Genomic DNA, 14,469 nt, shown 5'->3' with positions numbered 1-14,469 from the left:
ACAATTGCAGTAATATAACACTTACCCAACAGCAACCAGGACTACAGAAAATTATCATGTTATAGAAAAGAAAAGGGACTATTGAATATGTGATTCCCAGGTTGGATTTTTCTTCACTTTCAGTGGTAGGGGAGCCAAAATGGCAGACAAACTAAGGTACTTGTAGCTATGTGGCATGGGGGAATCTAGCGTCTGATGTTGTCAAACAGCCAATTCCTCGAACCTCAAAACAAGTCCTCTATCTTGGCATAAATTCTTATTAATCACTTAGGGATTGGTGGTCTCTTTGACCTTGTGCTTCTTGGAACTGTACAGTGGCTCTTTTAAATTTGCCTAGCACTGCTGGGGGGCAGTGCTTGTGGACTGTTAGGGCATGAATTTTTTATGATCCTTTCTTCTGTAATCAGACACAATTATTAATAAAAGCCCAATAATGCTTAACAATCAATGGCAGTTTTCTATAGTCTAATGCTTTTAGGTATGCATAGGTATTAGGGCTAATAAAATCAAATATCCTATTGCCAAAACAGTTACAGTGTCTAACTTGTCTATGGACTTTTATAATGGTGTTATCACTCATCCAGTCATAGGAGGATTACAAAAAAAAAAAACTATTGCATTATAGAAGCTTTTTCACTATTGGGAAGACAACAGTATGAAAAGGCTTAAAATTCAGTTCCAGACTCTTTGAGGTTTCTTTACCACCACCCCACCAACCCAAGTGTCATAATTTATCTAGATTCCTTTGGTCACACCTCTGGGGTCCCCCATACTGAGGGGGATTCACAAACTGAGTATGTACCTTGTGGACAATCCATTTTGGGGTGTTTTGGTGTGGGCCATTTGCCTCATTTGGATTATTGTTTCTTCCTAAAGTTACCATTATTCCTGAAATTTATATTTTTGTATACCTGATTCCACATCCTACAGTTTATCATCACATGATGCCTTTTCCTCAGAAGTAACACTTTAATGGGTAATTTGCAAATACCCTCCCTTTTTTCTTTTTCAAGTTTTTCTATTAGTACTCTTATTTCCTTCCTTAATACCTCCACTTAAGTCACTGTTGAAATAGAGAAGGTAAACTGTGGTATTGTGGTAGAGGCATGGAGGGGACTTGTAAGCCAAGATGCAAGAACCAAGGCTGGGGACCTGCCTGTCAATCAAGAGAAGGTTCCAAATGGAATGTTCCCAGGAGTGGCAGTTAGGGGTTTCTGGCTGCCTTTGGGCAGTTGAAGCTGACCAGGGAGAAACTTGGTTCTTGAGTTGGTGGTCTATTTGAGAGTTGAGCTGTCCAGGAGAAACTGAGAGACTTTGAACTTTGTTTTTCTCTGGGGTTAAGCTGAGAGACCTTGCTGACTTTGTGAAGAAGAAAGAAAATTTTAAAAAGCTATTATCCTCCATCTCTGACTGCCCCTCTGTCACAGTTGTGACTTCCCAAGCTCTCATAATCCTCATTTTAGATTAGGGACATCCTCATCCCTATTACCTCAATTTCCCATCCTGTTATCCCAATAAACCCCTTGACTTGAAAAAGGAAAGGAAAAGAGTATCTTTATAATATACTCAAGAGGGAGGAGGGAAGAAGCTAAAGGCTTCAAGAAGAATTGGGAGGTGAGAGAAGCAAGGGAGGAGAGGGTTGGAGAAGAGAGGGAGTGAAGGGGAGGGAGGTTAGGAAGATATCCTTATTCATCAGCCATCAGTAGGGATCAGTAGGCCAACCCCAGAGCATTCCCCAAAGCATTCTCCAGAGCAGTTCCCCTGTATATAAGCATCCCTGTATGGCAGCATCCCCTATGTATCAGCATCTCTCATTTCTACCTCCATTACAAATAAGCATTTTCAGGGTTCCCCTCTAGCAACTCTCTCTAGTCAAAGCCAGAGGACAGCAATCATTGCAACAAGAAACAGTTTCCACAGTTTACCTTCTCTATTTCACTGTTAACTTCATTTTTCTTTTCAGGGACATTAGAGACATAAACTGCTACTTTTCTTAATTTCTGGAGATCCATATTAGCCCAGGTTGGGCAGTTAATCTTAAAATAGTCTTTGAGCACCTTACAACAGTTCTTTACAAACTGTCTTCGTATTTGCCTGGTATCTTTTTCTCTGGAAAGATCCAGGTCTATATATCTACCTTAGAGCTCAGTAAGTCTAGCCTTAAACTGGGAGGGGTTTTCATCATTTTTTGTTTAAGATTTTTAGGTTTTGTCCATATACCAGGGCTATCAGATCATGTTCTCATTGCATCTAATATTGCATTCCTAGCTAGACATAATTATAAGTGATCTTTTTCCACATTTGAGTCCCATTTCAGGTCTTCTTTTGGCCAATGAATTGCATTCCTTTCCTGGGCCTCATTAATGAGAGAATCTTATTTCTTTCTCTTTCCATTAGAAAGGCATGGAGCAAACATGCCATATCAATAAAAAATTCCCTTTCACATCTTCCTGATCATGGAAAACAGGAAAGTTGATGAAACAATATACCTTCTTGTCCAAAATCTAGTTGAAATTACAGCATGGGAAATGGAGTGATAATGTAATTGGGTTGAGGGGGGTAGCTTTCTGTTGCAGAAAGGGTTTCTCAAGTGAAAATTGATTTGTCCATTAAAAGTAGATTATTTTCCTAAAATGGAACCAATATCATCCAAACTCATGTGGAACTCTGCAAAGGAAAGATTCAATTCTGTCTGAGTCTTGGAAAGAAAGGAGAAATAACTATAGCCAAGAGAATATAGAGATGCTAGTAATGTCAGGCTCTCATTCATGTTCCTTAAGTAGACCAGAAATAATGGGAAGGATATTAGGAAGAAACACAGATGATATTAACTCTTTTTTGGAATATAGCCCATGTGTCTTCTTCCTATATCTTCCCCCCGTCAGACTAATTTACCACTCAGTATCTTTCTTCTTGCAAAGAATGTAGTACCCTTTCTTTCTGAGTTTGACTACTGGCTAAGATAGGTCATCTCCTTCACTAACTTTCTGCCATAATACTGACCTACCTACATATTGATTTTCTTTAGAAGGTAGTGGCATATAATGAACAGACTTCAGGAGACCAGAAGATCTTACTCTGAATTCTGCCTCAGGCAAACTAAGGCAGTTTTGGAAAGCCATTTCACCACTCCTCAATTTCCTCATTGTTAAAATGAAAGGAAAATGACTCATATGTACAAAAATAGTAATAGTAGCTTTTCCCACCCTTATTTTTTTAAGGTGGCAAAGAATTGGAATCTTAGGGATGCCTATATTTGTGCAATGGCTGAATAAGTTGTGATATATAACCATGATGGAATATCATTATGCTATAAGCAATGATCAAGGGAATGGTTTAATAAAAACTTGGGAAGACTTATATGAACTGATAAAAAGTGAAGTGAGCAGAGAGGTAGGAGAATATAGCACACAGTAATAGCAATATTGTAAGAATAATCAACTATGAATGACTTAGTCTAATGAACACAATGACTGAAGACAATTCTAAAGAACTAATTATAAAATGCTATTCACCCCCAAAAGGAAAACTGATGAACATGAATAGAGAATGAAGCGTTTTTCCTCCTTCTTTTGATTACTTTTTTTTAACATGGATAGTATGGAAACCTATTTTGTATGATCTCAAATGTATAATTAAGATAATCATTTTTGCATTCTTAATGGGTGAATGGGATGGATAGAAGGAGAGAATTTGAAATTGAAAATAAAGAAATAAAATAAGATATCCTGGGGCGAGGAAACCTATACTGTAATATGTACAAGTGAACTATTATTATTAAATTTCCTCTTGGTTTCTCCCTTTCTTTTCCTTCTTGGATTAGTGCTAGAGCAGCTAGTCCATAAGATCTCACACCAAGAAATTCAAACAGAGTCTCAGGAGAAATGATGATTTATAATCTGTTCCAATTCTCTTTGTAGAAATGCTTATCTGTTTGTATCTATAGAATAATTTGTAAAGCCATGTTATTACCTTAAATGATTTCTGATAAATTAAATTGTTTATATTGAGCTAGAAATTTCATTACATCTAAATGTTTGCTAAACACTTCCCATAAACTTAGAAAAGTCATGTCTATTTTGGTGAGTGTGGTTCAGTCAACTACAAAGAATGCTCTGCTGGACAAATCTCATGAGTTCCTGGCTAGGAAGATGAGGCAAATTGAAGCTTAAGTTCATTCCAAAAGTAGAATTTGTAATGATAGGGTAAATAAAGAGAAAAGTGAAAAAAAATGAGAGCAGTAATTCGATATAGTTGGAAGTGTAGAACACATGAAGGGAAATTATATGAGTCAAGGTCAAACTTGTAGAGTTCTACCAATTTGTGAACAGTTTTGAATTCCAGGCAAAAGTAAACACTATTTTGTAAGCAACAGGAAACCTGTGGAGCATTACAATGGCATGATTATACATCTATGTACAAAATGTTCAATCTAACAGCAAGTAGAGGAGGGAAGTATAAATGCAGGAAGAACTTACAAAGGCTTTTGAAAAATCAGAGAATTGGCAGGAAGTATCTGCCTGTTGAAGGACTTTAGAAGTAGAACTAGAAGTATCATGACAGAACAAGGAAAGATGGTCTTTTTTGCAAATACCAACCCCTCTCTATATCCTATCACCATTTTCTTTACTACCTCTTTGAAGAACTTGACCCTGTGAACATAGATTTTCTCCTAATTTTCAAAGTTATCTAATTCATATGTTCTTTCTCTGTTGCTTACAAACCAAATCTATCCATTTATAGGGGTTTGGGGGAAAACCTTAACTTGAATTTACTTTCCTCTTAAACTATCTTATATATCTACTCTTTTTCAAAAAAATCTAGAAAAAGTTGTGTTCTCTTATTATCTTCATTTTCTCATGGCTCCATTTATTTGACCCTGTGCAATCTGGCTTCTAACTTCACCTCTCTCTCTAAGGACATCAATAATCTAATGTTCAAGTCCAGTTGCCCTTTTTCTATCTTACTTGATCTTTCATCATATAACACTATTGATCCCTCTTATCTCTGAGGTACTAGATTTTCATAACACACTTGATTATTATATTTCTTCCTAATTCTCTGGCTATTCCTCCTTAGTCTCCTCCGTTATATAATCCATTCCTCTCCCCTTAGGTGGTGGTGTGCCTCAAGGCTCTGTCAGGCTGCTTTCTCTGTCTTCCTGTCTCTGTCTTTCTCTCTCGCTGTCTGTCTCTGTCTCTTTCTCTGTCTTTGTCTCTTGTCCCCATTGGCTATTATTTCCTTCATGAAATATTCCATCTCCTATCTTTGTGCCTTTCCACAAGGTATTCCCCCATACCTAGAATACACTCTCCCCTTTACATCTACCTCATGCAAATCCTTGATTCCTTCATTATTCACCTCAGGTGCCACATCCTTTGGGAAACCAATCTAGATTTCTACATATGTTTGTACCTTTCCTTGAGAAGCTAGTTTTCCCATCTGCTTCTTAAGTATTTTGTATTTAATTTCTTCTTTATATATTTTAGTTCAATATAATGTTAATTCCTTATATGCAGGAACTATTTCATTTTTTTTCCTTTGGTACCTATAACACATTACAGAGTGCCTGGCACACAAAGGACTTTCATAAATGCTTGTTGAATGAATGAATAAAAGATGTGGTGACTGATATAAGAAGTGAGAGAGAAGGAAGAGTTATATTTCATACAAAAGTTTTGAACATGAGGAAATAAGGAAACTGTGGTGCCAATGGTACTATCATGATTCCAATTCATGATCAAGTTGTGATTATGGCCAATTGTAGGCTCTTCTTGAGAGTAAAGTGCCAACTAGCAACTCTACCATCAAGATAATGTTGGCATATAGGAACTTTGGGTTCTTTGGCATCTGTGCTTATATCATGGGTCCACTTCCTATTGATCATAGATTATAAGATGGCTATAAGAAGAAAGAATAAGAGGAGTGAGTTTCAGAAATGAATAGATGAGTTTCAGAAATGAATAGAAAGAGATATCAGTCTGGTATATCAGAGGAAGACAAGTTCTCTATGCAAGGCTATAAAATTTGGTACTTCCTTGATATTTCTTTCATCTACACAATTTATCCTAGGAGCTTCCAAATGATGAATCACCTGCCAAGGAGCAGATGAAATAGGACCCCTCTAGTTAAGTCATCTGGTAGAACAGGCAAAGACAAGTGACCCAAATGAAAATGTTATCTTCTTTGTTTTATATGTTACCATGATGCTTTTTTTTCCCCTGATGCTTAGTCTTATCCATGATCAAGGCTAACATTTAGAGGAAATTTACTGTATTAAAAATGCTATTCTTAATTGCTAAAGTTTAGAAATGTTGTGGGAAAAATATATAGAGAAAATCTAGGCACACACATGGAAGCAGAATAGAATTCTGAAAATGAAATATAGTATCTGTGGACATCATCCAAAATTTTCAAAAATCTAGTATGTGTCTGGCTATTGTGAATCTTAAAAACTACTCAGACTATACTTTAGATTTGGTGTAGCTATTCCCTTATTGTAACAATGGAGATTCTTGGTCTAACAAGAATCAGGAATGTATTGGGAACTTTTAAAATTATTCCATCCTACTCAGACAGTGCCTTAGGGGAAGATAAAGTTGTAAACTCCTGATTGAACAATGAAAGTCCCTAACTCATACTTTATAGTGAAGCTAGAACCTTAAGCTAGGTCTATTTTTAGTTCTAATACAAAAGGGTAGTAAGTACCTATAAGGGTTAAATTAATCACTAAAAAGGTCAAGCAACTTACAAAGGGCAAGCTTAGCAAAGAGATGTGAAATACTCAGAATATATAATCTAATCAGAGAAGGTGAGAACCAAAGAAGATGAGAACTAAGAATGGGCAATCCAGGAAAAAAAAAAAAACGTCTACTGTGATTGGTAGACGTGAAATTTTAGGTGAGGTGACATAAGAGAAAATTTCATTAAAAGGAAGGGGTAAAAAATCAGGAGGCAATTGAATTGAGTTAGTAATTGAGTTAGATTCTGAACAGGAGATTCAGTGGAGGACTGGAGCTCATTTGGAGATGGTCTTGTGGTGAGTAATAAGACTGACTCACTCTCCCTTAGGGTCAGGGAGACCACTTTGGCCTAAGCCTTTAACTACTTCTTGGCTCAGCCTGAGCCAGAGCAGTTTAAATTCAGTCAGGAAAATATTTTATGATATAGCTAAAATAATGATTCATTTCTGAGCCATTCTTTCACAAGACTTGATGAGGCAATGTGATCCAGAGGAAAGAATAATGGATTTAGAGTCAGAAAGCCTATGCTCATATTCAATTTCCACTGGGCAACTAGGTGATTTAGTGGAAAGAGATCCAGATCTGAAGACAGGAGATCCTGGGTTCAAATCTGGTCTTAGACATTTCCTAGTTGTATGACTCTGGGCAAGTCATATAAGCCTCACTGCCTAGTCCTTACCACTTTTTTCTGGATTAAAAGCAATACACAGTATTTATTCTAAAGAAAGTAGTTAGGGGTTTAAAAAATCAAATTCTACCACTTATTTTGTATGTGACATTGTATATGGCACTGCATTGTGACTCAGTTTCCCCATTTCCAAAGTACGGGTTTGAGTTAAATAACCTCAACAGTTACTTGAAACCTTTCATGTCAAAATCTAAAATTCTTTGATCCCTTGTCCCCACTCCTATCATATATCATGATGAGCAGTAGTTGTTTGAAGGCAGGAAGAACCACAAAGCTGTTACCCTCATTTCAGGGATCTACAGTAGATCCAAAGATTATGATTTGAAAGAACCTCATCTGTATTACAGCGCACACTTATAGTGTCTTTAGGTCCTGATACAGAGAATAAGCAACTTTTGGAGTGGTGCATGGAATCCCCTTTTTTCCCTTTTATTGCTCCAAACACATTTTAAATATACATTCTTCCTCAGGTGGAGAAAACTAACATAGTATGGCTTCAGAAAAGAACAAACTTAATTTGAGGCATCTGACTGACAAGAAGTTCTAACCCCCTCCTTTTTTTTATTCCTTCAGGAGAAAAGTGAATGACTGCTATAAGAGACAAACCCATTGAAACAGAATGGCTTATCTTTTTATTTCCCAACATGCTGGCTTCTCTTTATACAGCCAGTAACATTGGGGAGAAAGAGTTAGCTTCTCTTTTCATTTTTATAAGAGTTTGTTTGATGTTCGGTATCCATCAAGGGGAACATAGCTCAAGTCATAGAGAAAAACTGTGACTTAGTGTATTTAAATAATAGTGCTGCTTTCCCATTACTCATTCGACTCACAAAAAAGGATGTCAGATCCACAAAAAAGGGGGCTAAACAAGGTTTTTGGATTGCTTCTCTCAGTGTTTCTAAAAGCTCCAATGGGATGCCACACTTATACTAATTAACATGCACAATTTCCCTATGGTAAAGATGCAAGCTTGCCAACTTCCTTGATAGGAGACTTGGCTTTATGAATTCAACATTCCCAATATTTTCTAGCAAGAATAGATGAGAATAAGAACTGAGAGTTCTATGTTTAATTTGTCCAGTAACTCACACATTATATAAAAGGATCAGGACTTAGAACTGGAGGGGATCTAGCCCTCTCTCTTCATTTGATAGGTGAGGGATCATCCCCAGAGAGATACAGTGACTTGCTGAAGGTCACACAGGTAGAACAGGTAGAAAAGAGAAGGACCAGAAATCAAACTCTAGGTTGTCTGTCTCAAGATCCAATGCTCATTTTATTCTAATGAACCTACTTTGCTAAAAGGAAACTTGTCAGACATAAAGTCAAATTGTAAGGTGGCTTGCTTGATGTCATTGGGCCAAGGCTGGATAACTATTTGTTAGCTTTTCCATAGTAGGAATTCATGTTTCAGTTATGTTAGAATCTCTAGAATCCTTTGCAAATCTTTTTTTTTTCTCCTCCTTACGATTCTCAGTTTATTTGGTAATGAAATCCGGTAGTCAGTTGAGAAGTTTTATCAACATCTTTAAAGAAATTTAGCAGAAAATTTATTGGGAGGTTTTCATCTGAGTTTTTGCATGTATGATTCATTTCAACCAACACATTATAGCAATTCTCAGTATTTTTATTGTGATAAAGATAGAGTCAAATCCAAGAAAGAAAGAGAATCAAGGAATGGCACTGACAATATAGTGGAGCCAAACACAAACTATGAGTTCAGATTGGGATAAGTATAGAACTGGATTTTATTATATAGTTAACTGTTGCATGAAGAAATTGTCTTTATCAATGCAGATAAGCATGTTCTCTGCATCTTAGAGTCTTAGACAATTGCAAGAAGCATTGAGGTGTTAAGTGATGTACTGAAGATTACACATCCAGTATATGTCAGAAGTGGATAATGAAGTTGGGTCTTCCTGGTTATAAGGAAAGGCTTGTAGACATTCTATCATCCTGTTTCTCTTTGAGTTAATGAAATGATTAAATTTTTTTTGTTTAGCAAACATAGAAATGGGTGAATCTCTCTATAAAGGTGAGTTAATTGTGCATGTTTCACCTGTAGATACTTGTCTTTCATTTTGAAGAGGACCGGTAATGTGATGGGATGTCTTGACTTAGAAGTGGATTAGATTTAAGTGACATAGAGTTGTGCAAAGCTGTCAACCTCACTCTCTTCCAGAGTCATCAAAATTCAGTGACAAGACAAAAGTTAAAATGACTAGTGATGTCCCAGGATGGAGTGGATGACCTTGGCATTTTTGACATCTGACCAAGTTCTATATGCGCCATGGTTCTTGGGGCAGCCATCTTCATAGTTGGTGGAGCAACTTATTCTCATCCATCCATTCTGCCAGGGGAAGTCTTCCCATACTTGAGGCAGATATTTTCCTAACTCATCATCAGGTTTGAAGCCTTTCAATTACCTTTAACTTAATTTAGCCCTTTTGCCTAAAGGTTTGAATAGGGTATGGCCATTGTGAAGGCTACATAGAGCTTCTTGGAACCACAGGTACAAATTAGGTGACAAGTAGGACTTACAGAGAGTATGGAATCATGGGGAATAAAATGGAAATACTATGAGTTTTACGTGTGCATTAGACTATGATCAAGAAAAGAACAGTAAGGAAAAAGATCTAATCTTCAAATATATATATGGGCTCCAATACTTCCTTTATACAAGATATATGACAATATGAAATATCTCAAAGGAATCAAGGGAGTTTATGGTGAAATTTCACCAAGATAATGGGGAAGTGGAGGAGAATCCAATTACGTGCAATAAAAGAGCCATAGCCAGAATGTTCATGTTTAAGTAACTCAGTAATTATTAGCTCAATTTATCAACTTACCTCCAAAGTGAGCTCTCAGTGATGCTCCCTAGGTTATAGTCGTAGAGCTTCGTCAAAATTAGAATCACCTGAAGGCAAAAGAAGAAATCATGGTTAGTCTCAAACAATTACAATCTCATAGAACTGAAATGGCCCATGGGAAGACTTAGGATTCCTTTAATGGGCGCTTAACATAATTGAATGAATTGTTGAGACTTTCTGCTTAAACTGACATGGGAAGTGTTGGCTGTGCCATAAGCTGAACTACACAGACCTCTCCCCTCCACACCAACTACATTGAATGGCTACCTAATACCAGGAAATTTCTTTGATCATGAATTTTAACCCTGAGGGCTCTCAGTTGGTAGTCTGCCTGATCATATCTTGAGTTATCTCACTGAAGGTATTAAAAAATATAGTGGCCATTCCACTACTGAACATATTACTTGTGCTCCTTTTTCCTGGGCTTAGATTCATCCACCTCTTTTCCTACTTCAAAAAGGAATGACAAACATGCCCCTATTTCCTGGGAAAGCTTGCTTCCCTAAAGATTCTTACAAACTCAATACAGTTCGTTTTATTTTTTAGCCTCATTGTGCTGCAACAATATCATTTTACCCTTTCATCTATTCATTTATTTGTTTTATCTACAACTACTGTGGGCTTATAAGTATGCTGTAGGGATATTAAAACAAAACCCATGACTTTGCTCTTGACCTTAAGAGGCTTACAATCTGATTAGAAGATACCGGTTTTTGACTATTACCATTAATATGGAAATTGTCATCATATATAGAACCCAGGATTCTGTTTCCCAAACTTGTTATTTTTCATTTTCAGAGCAGAAGCCATGTCAGCATATTATAAAGAAATGAATACCAACCAGATGAGAGAAGACTTGTATTCCAATCCTGCCTTTCATGCTTACTGTCCATTCAACCTTGGGAAAGTCACCTAAACTGCTTTGAATCTCATTTTTGTCATCTTTAAAATGAGTTAGATATATTTGACGGTTTATAAAATCCTCTCTGGCTCTACATCTTTGATATTATGATTCTTCTTTCTCCCTCTGCTGCCTTCACCAACAAGCTAACTCTTCACAACTCAATTTATTGAAGGAATCCTTTTCAATAAGCAGGGTAACCTTCTCAGAGAAGTACACCAAACTTCTCAATCTATAGAGATATATTAGAGACAATAAAGAAACTGTAGAGACACAAAAACAGCCAGAACTCTGGGATTCCCTCTCATCCATGACTATTCCAGAGACCAAGTGAGTCTGATGACTTTTGATTCTTTCTTTGTTTTAAAGTTGCTCCTTTAGCAAAATGCAAATATGTACTAGGTGCTGGGCACCCTATTGGGACATCAGATGGTAGGACTGCCATTGGGGCATATGCTTAATAGATAGGTTTGCCAATTAAGGCACTCCAAGTACTAAATTTCAATCACCACCATCCCAGGAACGCTTATCAGCTGCAGCAGGGTAGCTGTTTGTTGGAAGATACAGAATTATGTTGCCTCTCTACCTCAGTACATTTTGTGGAATAGGTCTATAAATCCCCCACTAAGAAAATGGGGGTGTGAACATAAAGTATTTCTGGATAGTTGCACTCGTGATACAATATAGCCGTAAACTCAATAATGAAGTTCAGTTTCTTGTGCACCACGTCTATCTTTCCTCTAAAGTGGGAATTAAGGGCAGCATCAGTGATGAAACCCTTTAACCCAGCATGCAGCCGTATGAAACCACACACATGCACCCTGAGAAATCGTTTAAGCAATTCCCACAGCAAAAGAGGTGGGGCTGCAGAGGAGGTAAGAGTCCATTCTCTTCCCTTCCTTCCTGAGTTAGTAAAACTAAAATGCCAGTGATATACTCCGGCAGTTTATCAATATAGCACAAGGAGAGGTATCCTTTATGGCATTTCAAAGCATATCTGTTCGAATCAGTCTATTTAATCTTTCTGTTTCGGAATGAGAGCAAGAGAGAGAGTAGAATCACTAACCTTTCGTTATGCTTCCAATTGATTTTTGAGAATTCTTTTTTTTTTCTTTGCTTCTGTGAGTTCCTTACTGCCTGGCTCTTTAGTTGTGTTTCTGCAATTTTTGTCTTTAGTTTTGGGTGTTTAGCAATGCAGTTAACTACTCAGCAGAATTAGAACATGTTAAAGAGATCAAGGGCCAAAACACTTAGCCTGGACTGAGCTAGCAATAGAAGAGCCCTGTGGCATTATTGGGGTATTAATGGAGAAGAAAAGCAAAATCAATACAGAGCCATTTTTGGATTCTATTATCAAAGCAGCCTAGCATCTGAGGACTAGCATAGCTAAATACAGGGAGATATATCACCAAAAGGCCACCAACTGATGAATATTTTTGTACACTGAAAGCTAAGGAAGAAATCTAATTAGACGATGTAAGTTTCTTATAATTCAAATAGGAAAGTTTTTCTTTTGCACTAATAAAGTTGCAGATCCTTAAGATAACAAAACTAATTCTTCTTTATATGCCTTGTCTGTGCTGAATGAAGTGTGGTATGGTTCCTGCCCGCAAGGAGCTTATAATCTATTTAGAAATATGACATGTATGCTCCCAAAAGAGAACAACACTATACAAAATGTTAAATCATATAATACAAGAAAATAACTACTAATTTAGGGAATAGAGAATAACTATTAATTTAGAGAATTTAGAGAATTAATGTGAGTTGATGTGTTTGGGGAAGTAGGACCTGAGTAAGGCCTTAAAGAATGAACCATATTTGACTTATCAGAGGGGAAGAAAGAGGACATTCTAGTGGAAAAGAACCATGGTGGGAATAAGGACAGGGGGGAGACCTTCCTGGCTGATCAGAAAGTATTAGGGAACCCTGGAGATAATGTTGGCAAGACAAGATGTGGCCAAGTTAATCAAGAAACTCTAAATTTCTAGACTCCAAGATCAAATGAATGTGCTCAGATAGATTTTTCTTCATGTTATTTTTCCTTCTTCCTCAAGGATGATCATTAGCAACACAGGGCTACCTTTCTTGGAACAAATAGGAGATGTGATAGAAGCAGTTAGGTATCATAGCAATGGGGAAAGGCTGGAGTTTGGATTGAGAAAGCCCAAGTTCAGATGTAGCCTTAAGACATTAGCTGTATGAATCTTGTCAAGCCAGTTAAAATTCTCCCTACTGAGTTTCCTCAATTGTAAAGTAGGAATAATAATAGAGCCTACATCAAAGGGTTTTCATAAAGATCAAATGAGATGACATTTGTAAAGTATCCTGCCTGGTATATTTAGCAGATGTTTAATAAATGTGCATTCCCTTTTCTTCTCTTCATCATCTTCACTGAGTCTCAGATTCATTTTTTCTGCACATATGAGTACAAGGCAATAATACAGATGAGACATTTATATTAAGGTGCAAGAGGGCTGAGGACTGGAAATCAGTGACTACTGTTCTTTCAACCATCTCCCATTTTATTGCTATACCAACTTTTGTACTTCCCGGTTACTGGTGAAGTATAATAAGCACATTCATGTCCAGATCTTCTGTCTGGGAGTACTGACAGTTAGTGGTGGACTTTTTAAAAAATTATATTACCTTCATGGTCAATGGGCAGAAAGAGGCTGTATGATCAGAATGAAAACCCTGTGGAAATGGAAAAAAAATTCTGTTCTGTTCACTAGTCACGATCTGTGAAGCCAGGAAAGAGATCTTAAGAGAATTTTATAAAGAATTCCACCAAGAAAGACTAAATAAGAAAGGGGTTTCTGCTTAACTTTTAGTCAATAGTAAAAAAAGCTTTGTATTAAGCACCTACTATGTGCCAGGCTCTGTGCCAAGTGCTAGGGAAACAACTAAGAAAAAAAAAGATAGTCACTTCCCTCAAGAAGTCTACAATTGAATGAAGGAAAACAACAACAAAAAGGAAATGGAAAAGCAAATGAGTAGAGTTATTGCTGGAGGTTACCTAGTTGGGTGGAGGAGTGATGTTTGTGTAATCAAAATCAAAAAGAGCAGCTAATGGAAAATGCGGCATTGACTGGAAAGTTCTGAGAATTTTTCAACTAGTTCTTCCTGGCTTCAAAGGGGTGTAATAAAGTAAAGGGATATGTTACATGGTGATAAATTTATGAGGAAACAGTATAAAAATACAATTAGAAAAGAAGTTCAATAATGGAAGAGGTTGCCTGCTAGGCTGGTAGGATGAACAAA

The 14,469-nt window shown here is 36.9% G+C and overlaps 1 protein-coding gene across 3 annotated transcripts in view; it reads right to left on the bottom strand.

Annotated features, from left to right (window-relative positions):
• SORCS1 (sortilin related VPS10 domain containing receptor 1) overlaps positions 1–14,469 on the bottom strand; it is a 757,576-nt gene that overhangs the window by 470,655 nt on the left and 272,452 nt on the right. For all 3 annotated transcript variants that reach the window (XM_056804202.1, XM_007479039.3, XM_007479040.3), the window contains exon 2: positions 10,284–10,351. In XM_056804202.1, coding sequence (XP_056660180.1) covers positions 10,284–10,351 — 68 coding nt within the window. The remainder of the gene's footprint in view (positions 1–10,283; positions 10,352–14,469) is intronic.

This window comes from Monodelphis domestica, chromosome 1, assembly GCF_027887165.1.
Source record: "Monodelphis domestica isolate mMonDom1 chromosome 1, mMonDom1.pri, whole genome shotgun sequence".
In the NCBI taxonomy this organism is placed as follows: domain Eukaryota; kingdom Metazoa; phylum Chordata; class Mammalia; order Didelphimorphia; family Didelphidae; genus Monodelphis; species Monodelphis domestica.
Note: the sequence above shows the minus strand (reverse complement) of the source record. Positions and strands in the feature narration are given on the sequence as shown.